Raw genomic sequence first — 16,830 nt, 5'->3', positions numbered from 1 at the left:
ACCCCGGGAATCTCAGTACCTAGGTTTAACCAAGCTCTAATCAGATACCAGGCCTAGGGTCGGTTGGGCTAGCGACCCTCCACCCGAAAATTAAGTGCTACGAAAAGTGACAATATAGCCTCGGACCCGGATTCCCTTTTAAGATCTCGACCATCGCGCGTCAATGGACATGCTGACGACATCAGAAAGACTGACAGACTAAACCTTATGGACCGAAGGGGGCTACGAATAGCCACCTGGAATGTCTTGATTTTGAATGAACCTGCGTCTAAGAACCTACTCTCTGAAGAACTTCGCAAGAATAAAGTGTCAATTGCAGGTCTTACAGAAACACGTCTTACCGGAAGCGGAGAAGAGCGAATAGGTAACAGTGACTCATTGCTCTGGTCTGGAGGAAGCTCGAGAAGGAATGGTGTTGGCCTTGCACTAAATAGCCTTACAAGAAAGGCCTTACTTTTATACGAAGCTGTATCGGACAGATTAATGAAGGCCCGCTTTGGACACAAACATGGCAAGATGACTGTCATCATATGCTATGCCCCGACCAACGATTCTGATGATGCAACTAAGGAGGATTTCTACTCTGCTTTGTCCAGATGCCTTGCAACAGTTCCCCCCCATGATATAACTGTTCTCCTTAGCGACTTTAATGCGACAGTGCGCGATGATATGGGTTTATGGCGTGGCACAGTTGGTCCTCTATCCCCCGACCCGCTTAACGACAATGGGCTTCGCTTACTTGAACTGTGCCGATCTCACGACCTCTACATTGCAAACACCTACTTCCAACGCAAAACTAGTCATCAGTACACGTGGTATAGTAATGACGGTCGTACAAAGAAAATGATTGACTACATCATTATTTCCAAACGCTGGAGATCATTGGTGAAGAACTGCAGAACTTACAGATCAGCAGAGCTTGGAAACGCAGACCATAGGCTTGTGTGCGCCGATCTTCGGCTTCGCCTCCATGCACAACGATCGAAAAGAAAACCCGTCGCTGCAGATATTGGGAAACTAAAGGAACCAGATACTTGCCAGAAGTACAGTATCGAGATATCGAATCGCTTCGAGGCCCTTGGCTCACTTAATAGCAGCGAAGATCTCTGGAAGCATTTTAAATTGCAGACCTGTGAAGCAGCACAACTAGTGCTTGGCAAGAGGAGTTATCCAAAGAAATCATGGCTAACTAATGAAACACTGCAAGTCATAGAGCAAAGACGGAAGGCAAGACTTCTTGGGGATATGACCACATATCGGAGGCTCAATGGAGTGCTGGACAGACTCATTCACCGGGATAAAACCCAGTTTGTTGCAAGGATAGCCGATGAAATTGAGCTAGCTTCAAAAGAGAAAGACATGGGCAGCCTATTCAAGCATTTCCGAGACCTCACTGAAAATAAAACTCCCACCTTGGGTCCCGTCTTGTCAAGGGATGGTGCACTTCTCTCTGACGAAGGTTCTTGTCTTGAGTGGTGGAAGGACCACTTCTGTTCGCTCCTCAACAATACTGGTCCGTCTGCGCCTCCTAATGATAGTCCCAGCCAACCTTGCAGTCAAAGACCTGGAACAGATGTTCCTCCAGATGAGCCTTTCAGCCCCTCAGAAATTGGACATGCAGTAAAAAGACTCAAGAATAATAAAGCTGCGGGTATCTGCGGCTTAAACTCAGAGCTGCTAAAATATGGAGGTCCTGCAATGCTCCTGTTTCTACACACCCTGTTCTCTACAATCTGGCAAACAGAGATAATTCCTGAGGATTGGCGGAAGGGTGTCATCATCCCCTTATGGAAGAGAAAAGGCTCGAGAAGCGACTGCTCCAACTACCGGGGAATAACCCTACTGTCAGTCCCTGGCAAACTATTTTCAATGGTCCTGCTGGATCGATGTCAGAGCATCATTCGAAAAATCCGGCGACCGGAGCAAGCTGGTTTCATGTCGGATCGTTCAACCATCGAGCAGATTTTCACGATTCGACAAATAGTAGAGAAGACCACAGAGTTCCGACAGAAAACATTTATTGCCTTCGTTGACTTCCGTGCTGCATTTGACTCAGTCGATCGAAAAGCTCTTTGGCGGATCCTAGAGTTGACTGGCCTACCCGAGAAATATTGCAGACTTCTCAAGGCGCTGCACCATGGGATGGAGAGCTCTGTACAAGTAAATGGTCAGCGCAGCCCGTTCTTCCAAATCACGACAGGGGTGCGCCAAGGATGTGCAGTGGCCCCAGAGCTCTTCAATGTCATCATAGATTATGTTATGACAAAAACCACTTCACGTCTCAACTTTGGGCTCAAATTCGGAGATCATACCATCACAGATGTCGATTTTGCCGATGACTTGGCCATTCTGGCGGACTCCATGGAGCAGCTGCTGGAAGCGCTCCGAATTCTGCGAGAAGAGGCTGCCAAAGTAGGACTGCATATAAACTGGAACAAAACTAAAATTATAGCCATAGACCCGTCTTCTCCTGCTGTTAACTCTCCAGTTAGCCTGGACAGCACCACTAGCATCGATTTTGTCAAAGACTTCACCTACCTGGGCTCCGTAATTTCTTCAAATGGCTCACTTCTCCCCGAGCTGCAGGCAAGATTATCTAAAGCGTCTTCTGTCATGGGTAGACTGAACCGTCACCTCTGGCGAAAACCAAATATCAGTCGCACAACGAAACTGCGGATCTTCAACGCTCTAGTCGGTTCTGTGATGCTTTAAGGAGCTGAGACATGGCAAGCATCAGCTGCAACCCTCAAGAAAATAGACGTATTTCATGCAAAGAGCCCGAGGAGGATTGAGGGCCTACGATGGTCTGACTTCGTCAGCAATGAAAAGCTTCTGCAGCTCACAAAGCAGTCTTGGTTTTCGTCTCAAGCAGCCAAGCGAACCTTACGAAGGTTCGGGCATCTGCTTCAAATGCCACCACATCTACCCGCAAAGATGATCTATGACTTTGACCCAATCAAAGTTGGTTGGAAGCGACCTCGAGGCCGACCGAAGAAACATTGGTCCGACAGCCTGTCCGAGTTCTTAGCGATGGCAAACATCAGACAGGGCGAAGAGCAAATACTCGCCATGGACCGAAGTGGGTGGAGGAGGCAGACTTCACTCTCTACGCCGAGCAGTGCCCGGCAGGAGACTTAAGTCAAGTCAAGGTTTGAACCTGGAACCTCTCGGACCTAGAACCTGGAACATAACACTTTACCAACTCAGCTACTTCGGCTTGAATACATTCGTTTTTGAATTGGTATATGATGAAATAATTCAGACGTCATATGCGGACAGACAGATACACACACAAACAAACAACTTAATTTTATACTAGCTGTTGGCGCCATTGTAGTTGTGTCCCTGTGTCCCACCTGTGAATATATATATATATATATATATATATATATATATATATATATATATATATATATATATATATATATATATATATATATATATATATATATATATATATATATATATATATATATGTTTTTAACTACTTAAAACTTGCGAATATACAACATTCTTTGATGTCCCATAGTCTTTGCATATAAATAGATTGTCAGGTTTACCGATTGTTGAGCATACAACATAAAATGTCCATGGGAAAAACAATCCGTATTCAGATCTATACCTCATTATTCTAATGATTGCCCTTGCTCTTTGTTGATGGTGACTGCTAATCGAACATTCCCTGTGTCCCCGTCGTCATTTATACATCCCCCTGTGCCCCCGGCATCCCCGTTGTAGTTGTGTCCCTGTGTCCCGGTCGTCATTTATATTCCTAGTATCCCGGTCGTCATTTGTGTCCCAGTGTCCCAGTCTGTAATTTCTCTTAGAGCGTTCCGGTCGTATTTATATTCCCTGTGTCCCGGTCGTCATTTGTGTCCTGGTGTCCCGGTCTGTAACTTATCTTTGAGTGTCCCGGTCGTCATTTATATGTCCCGTTCGTCATTTATATGTTCCGGTCGTTATTTGTGTCCCAGTGTCCCAGTCTGTAATTTCTCTTTGAGTGTTCCGGTCGTCATTTATATTCCTTGTGTCCCGGTTTTTAATTTTCTTTTTCTCCTTTATTTTTCAGGTTTTTTCCTTTTTATTTTTTTTTCTTTTTCAGTTTTTAGTTTTTTAGTCTTTTTTAGTTTTTTTTATTAGTTTTTAGTTGTTTTTTTTTCCTTTTTAGTTTTTTTTTTGTAGTTTTACCTTTTTTTATTTTTTTTTATTTTTTTATTTTTTAGTTTTTAGTTTTTTACCTTTTTTATTTTTTTTATAGTTCTTTCGCTTTTTTAGTTTTTTTAGTATTTTCTATTTAGTTTTTTTTTGTAGTTTTTACCTTTTTTAGTTTTTTTTTCTTCTTTTGTATTAATGCTAAAGCCAAGCTTCGAACCTGGAACCTCTCGGACCTAGAACCTGGAACATAACGCTTTACCAGCTCAGCTACTTCGGCTTGAATACATTCGTTTTTGAATTGGTATATGATGACTAACTTCATGACGACATACAACTCAATCTTTATAATGACGTCAGTCGACAGACAGACAAACAACTTATTTTTATATATATAGATATATAGATAAGTCAAGCATTTATGACAGAAAATGTAAGGAAATTTGGTCTTCCTTTACTGCAATTAAATAAAAAAAAACAAGTTTATTTAACTGAAAGTAAGGAGCGACAATAAAACTTAAACGAACAGAAATTACTCCGTATATGAAATGGGGTTTTCCTCTCCTCAACGCCTCGCTCTTTACGCTAAAGTTTGACTCTTTGCCACAATTCTAATTTTTGAAACAATTAAAAGCTTTAGTGTAAAGAGCGAGGTGTTGATGAGGGGAAAACTCATTTCATATACGGAGTAATTTCTGTTCGTTTTAAGTTTTAATGTCGCTCCTTACTTTCAGTTAAAAAAACTTGTTTTTTTTTTATTTAATTTCTGAACGTTTTTGAATCAATGCATCTTTTGATTTTGGCTCTCCGCAGAGGAATAATTAAAACGAAATTTGCATATATTTTTTTGGCTACATGGCTTTCTCATAATTTTGATCGAATGATTTTGAGAAAAAAAGAGCGGGGGAGGAAGCCTAGTTGGCCTCCGATTTTTTGTTTACTTAAAAAGGCAACTTTTTTACGAATCTTTTTATTAGTAAAAGATAAACGTAACTTATAAATTAGTTTACGTAAAGAAATTTTTTATTCTCATGTTTATATTACATATATGAGGGGGGTTCGCCCCCTCGTCAGTACCTCGCTCTTTACACTAAAGCTTAAATTTTGTCCCAATTCATTAAGAATGACCCCTGAATCACAAAAGCCGTAGAATAAATAGTTGAAATTACTAAAAATACTTTAGCGTAAAGAGCGAGGTATTAGGAGGAGATGAGACCCTTATATGGGTAATAATTTCTGTTTGTTTTAAGTTTTAATGCTGCTCCTTACTTCCCGCTGAATAAAAAAAAATACATATTTATTTATTCATTGTTTGTTTTTAAATAATGCTAGAAAATGCCTTCATGCGCTCCCTTCATGGAAATTTTCTTCCCCCATACCAAATTCCTCGATGGAAAGTTCCCCCAACATATTTCCCTCTTCTCATCCCCTTCCCCCAACCAAAAAATCCCCCTGAAAACGTCTGTACACTTCCCAATAACCATTACGTAAGCACTGGTCAAAGTTTGTAACTTGTAGCCCCTCCCACGGGGACTGTGGGGGAGTAAGTCGTCCCCAAAGACATATTTATAAGGTTTTACGACTACGCTGAAAAAGATGGCTATTTTAGAATTTTGATCCGTTGAATTTGGGAAAATAATTAGCGTGGGAGGGGGCCTAGGTGCCCTCCAATTGTTTGGTCACTTAAAAATGGCACTAGAACTTTTCATTTCCGTTAGAATGAGCCCTCTCACAACATTCTGGGACCACTGGGTCGATACGATCACTCTGGGAAAAAAACAAACAAACAAACAAACAAATAAATAAACACGCATCCGTGATCTGCCTTCTGGCAAAAAATACAAAATTCCACATTTTTGTAGAATTTTGTCCCAATTCATTAAGAATGACCCCTGAATCACAAAAGCCGTAGAATAAATAGTTGAAATTACTAAAAATACTTTAGCGTAAAGAGCGAGGTATTAGGCGGAGGTGAGCCCCTCGATGGAAAGTTCCCCCAGCATATCCTCCTCTTCTTAACCCCTCCCCCAACCAAAAAATCCTCCTGAAAACGCCAGTACACTTCCAAAAAACCATTGCTGTATGTAAGCACTGGTCAAAGCTTGTAACTTATTGCCCCTCCCACGGGGACTGTGGGGGAGTAAGTCGTCCCTAAAGACAAAGTTATAAGGTTTTTGGACCAAGCTGAATAAAATGGCTATCTCAGAATTTTGATCCGATGACTTTGGACAAATAATTAGCGTGGGAGGGGGCCTAGGTGCCCACCGATTTTTCTGGTCACTTAAAAAGCGCACTAGAACTTTTCCCTTCCATTAGAATGAGCCCTCTCGCAACATTCTAGGACAACTTGGTCGATACGGTCACCCCTGGAAAAAAAACAAATAAACAAACAAATAAATAAACACGCATCCGTGATCTGCCTTATGGCAAAAAATACAAAATTCCACATTTTTGTAGATAGGAGCTTGAAACTTCTACAGTAGGGTTCTCTGATACGCCGAATCTGATGATGCGATTTTCGTTAAGATTCTATGACTTTTAGAATGTGTTTTCCCCTATTTTCTAAAAAAACGCAAATTTTCTCAGGCTCGTAACTTTTGAAGGGTAAGACTAAACTAGATGAAACTTATATATTTAAAATCAGCATTAAAATGTAATTCTTTTAATGTAGCTATTGGTATCAAAATTCCACTTTTTAGAGTTTTGGTTACTATTGAGCCGGGTCGCTCCTTACTACAGTTCGTTACCACGAACTGTTTGAAATGTTTCATAATGTCTGGTGACTGACGCATATATCTTTTTCCACGGATGCAAATTGAAAAATTACAACGAAGATTGTAATTTCTTTTTCCATGGATGCAAATTGAAAAATATGACAACGAAGATTGGAGTTTGGACATGGCCTCAGGTGTCTTGGTGTTGCCGTGAGTTATTAGTCATATTTATACTAAATAAATAAAATGATCTGAAACAGCGAAGAATATTATTAAAAAGTGAAATGGTATGTATGGAACGGTGTCTTTGGCATCTCTCCAAAACTATATTGATTTTTACCGTTAATTTTCTGTTTTTTCACCAATTCAAGCCTTGTGAAGACATTTTAGCCACCCCTAAAAGTGAGCAGCATTATTTCTTAAACAGAGATAAGCACCAAAAACGGGAAAACGCTAATTTGTGGGAACAGTTGTTACATTTGACATCTAAATGTTTTCAATTGCTTCTGTCTTTTGATATTAGTCATATTCACTGTTCAGCATGCCAAATGATGATACAATAGTTTAACTACTATTCTGCTGAAGGTAAGACCCAGGAGAGTTTTTTTCTGAGTAGTTTAACAGTTATATTAGACATTAGTTTCTCCCGCGCCACCAGAGGTGGGGATCCAAATCCAGGCATCCAAAAAGAGATGACAATCATCACTCATATATTCTTCAACTCAAATGTCTTCAAACCGGGGTGTGAATTCGTAAAGATATGTTTCAGGTCCTGCTAGTTGGCGCGAGAATAGCCAGAAATAACACTTTTCTTTGGATTCCTTTGGCTGCCAAATATAGAAATGTTGATCTGAGAATGGAAATTTTAGGATTTCCTAAATGCAGTTGGTCAATCAAAAATCTATAATATGATTGTTTTAGTAATCCTGTCAAAGCCAGTCAAGCCGGGTCAACCCTCACTATAATATCACCTTCAATAGAAACTTAGTCTACAAAGTACTTTTTTCAATATAGCATTAACACTACCCATTCTAATACGGTCGAATGTGTGATTGTAATAGGTTTTTATCCAAACTAGTTTGTTCCAGAATTGTGTGTGTACAATTCTTAAAATTTTGCGGTAATTTTTCCAAATTTATTTTAAATTTAGCTGCTTTTTTTGCAGAAGAGGACTGTAAAGGGCTCTAATATCATTGGCAAAAAAAGACCCGAATTCCGGGTGTGTAGAAATGAGAACCGTTCCCTAGAGCTGCGTTACATTTTTTTTTCTGCCAATTGAGAACAAGAGCAACAATATACACCTTAACTTCTTAAGATAACAAGTTCAAGCAAAGCTTAGGTTAATGTTAATATAGTTAATATAAGACAATTTTATAAGGATCATAAAGATTGGGCAAGTTGACATGACTCATAATATTACCCAATTAAAGCTGAAACTTATTTTAGGTTTATCAGTAACTTACCCAAACGTCAAAAACGTAAAACAATGAAATCACATTAAAAAAGGAACAATTATTGATAATATTTATTTTGCAACGTAGAACTCGCACGCAAACCTTGTGTGTGACATTTTTTGCAAAATTTTGGCTAATTTTCTTCTACAATGCGCTTTTAAGCCGTTGCAAGTGGTGCAACACAAAAATGAAAAATGAAATGACAAATGAAAATGATTTAATTAGAATATATCGCCAAAAGTTCCCCTTCCCATTATCTATAATCATAGTCAACAAAAAAAGTCCTAAAATTAGCTAATGTTTCCTCTTGAAAATCTAAGGTTCATCTACATACCACAAATAAATCCCCCTCCAAACACTAACTTTAAGGAACCCAACTGTCTAAGGACAGATTTAATTTAAAAGGGGCTCCTTACTTTATTTGTGCTAACTCTAAAAAGGATAAATGAAAACTATAATGCCTATCTTGTTTCTTTTTCATTTCCAGGAAACAATTTAGATCTATCATATTTTCTTAAATGAAAACAAGATTTTTCAAAAATAATTTGGCCAAGTGCTATTCTTCAGGTCCCAACAACTTTCAATGTAAGAGGAATTTGTTCAAGTGTAGTTAAGCAGATGCTGATCTAGTTCTATGTGTCTTAATGTCAACATAATAGATTTAATTTGTAATTTAATTTTTACAAGTGAAATAGAAGAGCTTGTTTCTCTTTTTTTTTGTTTCTCTATATTTGAAAAATTGTATATTATACAGTTTGTTCAACGGAATTTTTGTTGTGGGGTGGGTCTGAAGCCCATGGAAGTATATTTTCTACTCAATAATTTTGGTTTTTCATAGGAGGTTATTCTTATCAATAAGAAGAAATAAATCTCTCCCCTAATATCCCTTTATCAGGGAGAATTTATTTGTACTCAAATGTGTAATATAGGTAAGATAACCCATTTCCTTCGGGAAAAAATTTTTTATTTATACCACCTCTCTTGACTAAGTGGTATTAACATCCCGGTGGAACAGAAGTGGTCTCAGTCGTTTGAAAAGGATGATTTTAAATGAAAAGTGTAATTTAAAAATCAAAAATTATGATGAAGAACCTTCTTTGGCAAAAAAGTGTGAAAAGTCTACGGGTTGGGGGGGGGGTGGCTTCTTGTATTATGTCTAATTAAGTTTAATTATGTTGCAGAAATACACCTAGATGTTCCCTTTCATTCTTGAAATGATCCCTTTTGCACTTCGCAGAATAAACTTTGGCACAAACTAGTAAGAAAGGGGTGATAGCCCCACTGAATTTCAAGGGAATTCAAGGAAATTCTAAATGATTAAAACTATACAAATACTGATTAAAGAAGAACAAGCTTTTTATAAGATGAAAGTATCCAGGGCTTATTCCTAGATAAGTTTTCCTGGTGCTCAAATGTCAACATTCGAAGACAAAAAGAAAAAAATAAGGAAAAAACTGATCCGTTCGTTTTGAAAGAAGTTCAATCGAAACACTTTCAAGACGCCTTAAGACGAACCTTTTCCATTACAATTACACAGACAACAAACAGCCAAGTTTGGATTACAAAGAATTGATGGAAAAGGGGGAAAAACACTTCCAAAAGAACCACCTATAACGTGAGCGCAAAACAAGGAAACACTTACTTCCTCCTTCGTAAGCTTAGTTGCAATATAAACAAAGTATTTAAAGGAAACAGAGAACAGAGTAAATGAATTTAATAATGCATTTTAAAAAATGAAAAAAGTGCTATGAAAGTATAGAGTGACACTAAAAGTTAAAATGAGCAAAAATTGTTTCATACCATGTGGTTCTGCTCTTTTGTCAACCCCTAACTCTTTACGCTAAATTTTTATGGTGCTTTAAAAATCTCCTGATTACAATCCAACTTGAAGAATTACGATCAAGTGTCAAACACGGGTGAAATCCTTGTTTCCGTATAAAGGCGTACAACAACAAAATTGATGTCTAGAATAAGGTATTAGATCACGGTGATTATTGAAATCACCTTTATTTTAACGCAAACTAGAAATTAGGTTTTTCGAGGTTGAGGTTGATTTTTAAGAGGTAATTTCGTGTTTCCATGTAAAGGCATAAAACAACAAAATTGATGTGCAGAAAAGGGTATTTGATCACGGTGATTATGAGAATCATCTTTATTTGAGCTTAAAATTAAAGATTTCATTTAAATATTCTATCAGTGTTAAATACACTGAATCTGAAAGAAACCTGTCTTAGAATGTAGAATGATGACTATCACCAATATCGCTGGTTGAACTAACAATTAAAACATTCTTGACTATTACAGTTATATAATGTAGCTTACAAATGTGATAAAAAAAACGGCTAACTTATTTTTCACAGGTCTTCATTATCTTCCAGATCATCAACTCCGAGAAAGTAACACAGTTAGTACAACTTAGCTTGGAAGATCCACAGGCTGAGGTGCATTTCGTGCCATTTATTTTGCAAGTACGCCAAAATATTTGAGCAGTCGGTTTCGCAGTTACAGTGAAAAACTGCAAGGAAAAAGTTGACGGCAGAGGGGACTTCACCAAAAATAGGGTGATGTAATCCCAAGTGAATTTGGCAGGGTCGAGATTACATCCCAGGGTTTTCCATTAATCAACTTAGCATCACTGATGGGAGGAAGAACTGTACACTCAACATACGAAGCAGATGCTGTGAATTTCTCAATGAATTTGAGATGACGCAACTGATTGAGGGTTAAAATTGAGCCCGTAGACTTATACGAAACCATCATTGCTTTCTCCCAAGCTGCTGAAATGTCGCACATGGTGGATAGCGGGTCCATAAACACCTTAGGGAATTCATAAAGCTGGTTCTTTTTTTTACCAGAAGCTGTAGTCCCATTGACATCTTATTGCCATAGACACAACAAGCTCAGTCGCACCCAAGGAAGGCGTGAACAAACAGGATTGTGCTGCATATACGAAATCCAAGTTTGAGTTTTGTTGCATTTATGTGCCAAATTATATTCTTTGAAATTCCATCTCAAGACTCGGGGTAAAAGTATATCACTTGGCTACCTCTCTGTGCGTGACAGCACAGAAGTATAAGCAGATCTGTGACATCTACAACAAGAACAGTAGGCATTAGAGAAGCAGATTGAACTGCAGTTAAAACAGTGAGAAGATCAGCGTCACCTTCTGCTTAGAATACCTGAAACCCATCTTTGGTCAAGTAGTCACCGGTCATGGCTCTGATTGCTAGTTTATTCTTGAAGTTACTTAGGAACACTTCTTTCTTGGTAGAACAGACCATATTCTGGCTAAAATTGGTCTGCAGGTACGATAGTGTCCCTTTCCGTCTCAAATGGGCGGTGTCTCTGATTGAAGGTGCTTGGTCGTATCCGTCAAAAACCACTAACTTACCTATTTCTTGAATGTGTACGTTTTGACCTATTCCTCTGTCATGGTATCCATGACTTCTTGTCCAACAGGATCTAGCTGTGTCAACGTTGACTTTTTCATCAGCCATAACTCCAGAAGTAATGTTTCACGAGCTCGGGCCTTCGGCGAAAGGGGTATTCTCAGCAAAAAAGCAAAGGAGTTTGCTAGTGTCATGGTTGTCGCGTTCAATCCTCGACTCTCTAACTTCTTTGTGCTGTTTGTTCATCTCGTAATGGACCTTGGCAAAAGTTTGCATTGATAAATTAACTTCACTGCAAATTTTTCGGACCTGCAGACACCATACCCCCCAATCTGAAAATTATCAGACACGACGGGGTAAGTAGTTTCCAGCTGTTTTATCATTGTAGCTATCGATTTAGAAGTGTCCTAAGCATTTTTATATACTCGGGATGTAAATTCCCACTGTGCCACCAAAGTATATCAAAAGTGTTTGAGGACCTTGTTTTTCATTTTTGAAAATTTTTCCGTTAGGATAACTGGGATATTTCACCTTGAAATATATGGAACCTAAGCTATTCAGGACCATATCACCAACAGCCAAAAGTTATTTATTACAGGTCCAAACCACCTGTTTCTCGCACGCCCACAAGAATTTGGAACAACTATTGAACGACATTCAGAAGAGAAAGCAATGCACTGTTTCTTTAAGCCTCTGGCAGCCACCCCTTTGAGGCATACTCCATTACAAACAAATGTTCAGTGGTCTCATTTGGCAAGAAAAAGCAACTAAATGAAGGTTAGAGTTCAAGGGTTGTAAGTTATGACCTGGGGACATATAAACTATATATAGAAAGGGTGACCGTATGGACTTAGCAGGGGGCTCATTTGACTGGTAATCAGAAGTTCTTGTGTCCATTTCAAGATTGAGAGTGAATGAAAGGTGGATTTTCCTCAAACATCGTATTTTTCCAAGATGCATCTGATAGAGATTTTGAGATGGCAACTTGTTGTCGTAGAAACTCCGAAAAAGGCTCATTCGATTGGAAATTGAAAGGGCTAGTGCCATTTTTTGTTATTCAAAAGTAACTGGAGGGCAACTAGTCCCCTCCTCCCTACACCCATCAATTCCCAAAACATATCAAATCAAAATCCGGGACAACAATTTTGTTCAGTGTAGTTGAAAGGTCTGGAAATTATGTCTTTGACAACCCCCATACCTTCTCAAGACCAGAACATAATTTGTACTTTTCTGAGAAAAAAATTTGTTGTGGATTGTCAGTTAAGTATACACGTACTGATATATATTCCTTAAATTTAGAAAAGATAAAACACTTTAAACGTATTTTGTCATTCAATGTCGTAGGATGAAAGGATTATAATGGCTTTTGAGTCTTCAACGGGAGTGAACGCAAAACAGATATTTTTCTTAAAAAACAACAAGACAGGATAAGTTTATTCTAAAATAAGATTAATAACTGATAATTGTATGTTACAGCTATTATAGCTATTAAGCTATTATATTAAGAAATTTATATTAATAAAAAAGTAATCCAAAGATCACAAAGCAAGGCCTTTGGGATTGACACAACCCCCTAGAGTCACGGGGCCAGGCAGTGGCAGATTCAGGGGAGGGTGTGCGCCCCCTCCCTTCGATGTAGTAGTGGATTTGTGGTTGGGTCCGCCCGCTCTCGTTTGGGAAGAAAGTTATTTTTTGTAATTGGTTTTTAATAGTTTAGTTTTTAATAAGTTTTAATTATTAAGACTTTTTTTTTGCAAAAATGTTTGAAGCAAGGCTTTAGTTACTTTGTGTGGTCTCTGTTAAATTTTACGAATGACACAAACTTCCACAAAGTATTTTAATTAAATTTAGGTTTATCAAGGGAATCTATCCGTTTTACCGCGAAAGCCAACTGAGAGGCCAAAATCTTCATTTCGTAATTACATGGAGGGAAACTTAAAATCCTACCTTCTTTAGACTGTTGAAATGACATTTCAGGATTGTGCTGTCACAACGGGGCTGAAAAGCAAAATATTAAAAAAAATTTACTGTCCAAAATTTGCTGTTGAGTCTTGCTATGGCACTGAGGCAAAGAAATTGATATCAATACTTTTATTTGGTTGTCTATTTTGGTTTATCTGCGAAGCAGGGTGGTTTTTACAACTTTTTTGTTTTTTAGGGGATATGTATGATAGAAAGTAAATGTATGAGGAGTGCAAAAATTATTAATTTTTAAGTTTTGGATTTTAGTGAGTAAACGGTGGCCACTTTACTGCCTATTTTCATCTAATTAAAGCTCTCCCTATATGACAAATCACCTCTGTTCATCCTAAGATATTGAAATAAAGACCATACTCTTTAAACTTTAATAAAGGTTCGTATAAGTATATACTTAAAACTGAGTATATTAGGCAAAATACTCCTTCAAAGGTTGGAGTAATCATTTAAGAAGAAAAGATTTTCGAAAAATTGTTCATAAAAGAAGGCAAATAATTATGTGTATATTTTTTTTTATCTAGACGTTATAGATGGTTCACTGAAATTCTCAGTTTGAATCAGCAGAATAACATTTGGTTTTAACATTTACAAGCGAAATGATGAAAAAAGGTGGAAATTCACACCACGGAAACGAAATGCAACAAGAATATTACTTCAGAATTTCTCATCTTCTCAATACCAACCAGTCACAAAATATAGCTCTGTTTTTGTATAGGAGTTGTATATATTTATCCAAAAATTGATAAACTGCTATATATATATATATATATATATATATATATATATATATATATATAGCTCAGGATGTTTATACTCATTTTGATACATGCCATCCAATCATGTTACAACGAATAGTTGTTAGTGAATAAAAATTTATTATAGGACAATTATTATCATAGGACATAATGCTAAAAGAATTTCAAATTTGTTTTTTTGAATTCATATGCATCTAATGAAAATTTTGATATTGCCATTTGTTGTCTTACAAACCTCAAAAGGAGCTGATTTGATTGGATCATCAATCAGAATTTTGAAATAACCATTTTGTTCATTGTAATTGAAAGTTCCAGAAACTCAATCTTTGAGGATGCCATGGCGAAATATAAGGTAAATGTTGAAAGGGCAATCTTACACACTTATGAGAGGACTCTTTGGATTGGTAATCGGAAGTTCCAGTGCCCTTTTTAAGATTCAAAGTGATAAGAGGGTAGATACCCCCTCCCCCAACACACTTTGTACTTTCCCAAAATGTATCTGATACTAATTATTAGATGGCTACTTTTTGTCGAAGAAACTTCAATACTAGCTAATTCGATTGAAAATTGAAAGAGCCAGTGCCCATGTTAATAGTCGAAAGTTATCGGAGGGCAACTAACCCTTCTCCCATGCCCACTATTTCTTCAAACACATCCAATAAAATTTTGAGATAGCCATTTTGTTCAACATAATTGAGAGGTCCGGAAATTATTCCGGACCTTCCGGACAAGGGTTGCCCTGAGAGCTCTCTACTGGCTAAAGTCTAAAGTCTCGTTTGCTGTATTTCATGGGAAAGGGGAAGTTTTTAATCCTGGGTGTGTCCAAAATATATAAGGGAATTAAGGTCGTGCTCCAGAGATGGTGAGGAGAGTGCTGAACCAAGTCAAAATACAGTGAGTACATCCGGGCTATCAAAAGGGCGTACCTGTAATATCTTCGGAACTGCTGAGGGTATTAACTTGAAAAATTCAGGACCACTGCTGCTGCTTCTACTACTGTGATTGCAGCTTCGACTAGCTGCAACTTTGACGGTGACTACTCTGCCTTTGCTGGTGACTACTGTGACTACGGCTGCTTAAGCTCACTACTCCGGCTGCTATTACTTAGGACTGTTACTATTCCTACTTGCAACTAGTCTTCGGAAATTTTGAGGAGATGTCTACCAAAATCAAAACATGCTACGTGTATGCTGGTTGTAAAAAGTGTGCAGTATCAATATCTCAGGAAAGGCTTAGGATATTGAATGAAAGCTTTCAGGGTAGGTCGGAAAGTGCTTAGAAGGGCAAAGAGACACCCTGTCCCTTTTAGATGCTTCCTTCAACAACGGCTAAAACTCTTAAATTGCCACTTTGTTGAAAATTATTCAAAAGGTCAAATAGCTATGCCTTTGGTGATTTCATGCCCCCAAATCCTTCGGATAAAGGGTTGTAAATAATGAAATTTGACCGTGGTTTACGTACATGTTTTATCATTGGGAAAGTGGAAACCTTTTATTCGTGGGTGTGTCCACAAAGGCTAGGGTAATAAGGTGAACTTCAGGGTATCTTGAGGAAATGTTAAAATAAATCAAAAGACATTATGTGTTGCAAGGCTATCGAAAAGTTGCATCTCCAATATTTTTTGGAGTAGCTAAGGGTATTAACTCGGAACTTTCAAGACCACAATTGATGCCACTAGTGTGACTATTTGTGAGTGCAACGATGACTACTTGCAAATGTGACTATTTGCATATGACTATTGAATACTGTGACTATTTGAATACTTGCAATGACTACTTGCAAATGTGACTATTTGGGACATCGATTACGAATACTTGTGACTGGAACTAAAACTACTTATGACTGTGAATGCTTTCTACGACTACTGTCACTACTTGCGAATTTGATTGCAACTGCTAGGAACTGTGAGTAGAAATGCCTGTATTAGGGACTAGTTTCATAGACGACTATTACTACTTGCAACTATAACACTTTGTAACTCCGCGTGCTAACGACGATGACTACTTGTGACTGTGACTGCGACCGGTTGAGAAACCAACAGAAAATGCTACTTGACTGAGAGAGATGGCACCTTCGGACTAAAAACCATTAAATCAGAGAGAAACTTTGCTCATACGGAGCCTACCAGCTCGACAAATGCTGAAAGTCAGTTCAAAAGTTTTATCATTTAATTAATCTTCTTGCTTCGAGAGTTTCTTTGCTTTGATTGACAGACTGGTTGAGAAAAGGGAAGAAACGTTTCATTGTCTCATAGAAGTAATCGGATCAAATTTCTATAAAAAAAATTGCTTATATATGTTTTGTCTTGCATTTTTTTTTTGACGATTATTAAGCAAGCTTTTTCAAGTGAAAAACAATTGCTTGTGATATTCTTCACTTTGAATAGCCC

The 16,830-nt window shown here is 37.9% G+C and overlaps 1 protein-coding gene across 1 annotated transcript; it reads left to right on the top strand.

The window, feature by feature from the left end:
• Positions 1-207: 207 nt before the first annotated feature.
• Positions 208-15,577, top strand: LOC136037541 (craniofacial development protein 2-like). Its single transcript, XM_065720262.1, has 3 exons — positions 208-1,459; positions 11,780-11,945; positions 15,415-15,577. Exons 1-3 carry the CDS (start codon positions 208-210, stop codon positions 15,575-15,577), a joined length of 1,581 nt encoding a protein of 526 aa, XP_065576334.1.
• Positions 15,578-16,830: the final 1,253 nt, after the last annotated feature.

Source organism: Artemia franciscana, chromosome 17 (genome assembly GCF_032884065.1).
Source record: "Artemia franciscana chromosome 17, ASM3288406v1, whole genome shotgun sequence".
NCBI classification, from domain to species: Eukaryota; Metazoa; Arthropoda; class Branchiopoda; order Anostraca; family Artemiidae; genus Artemia; species Artemia franciscana.
The sequence above is the reverse complement of the archived record's forward strand: the minus strand, read 5'-3'. Positions and strand labels throughout refer to the sequence as shown.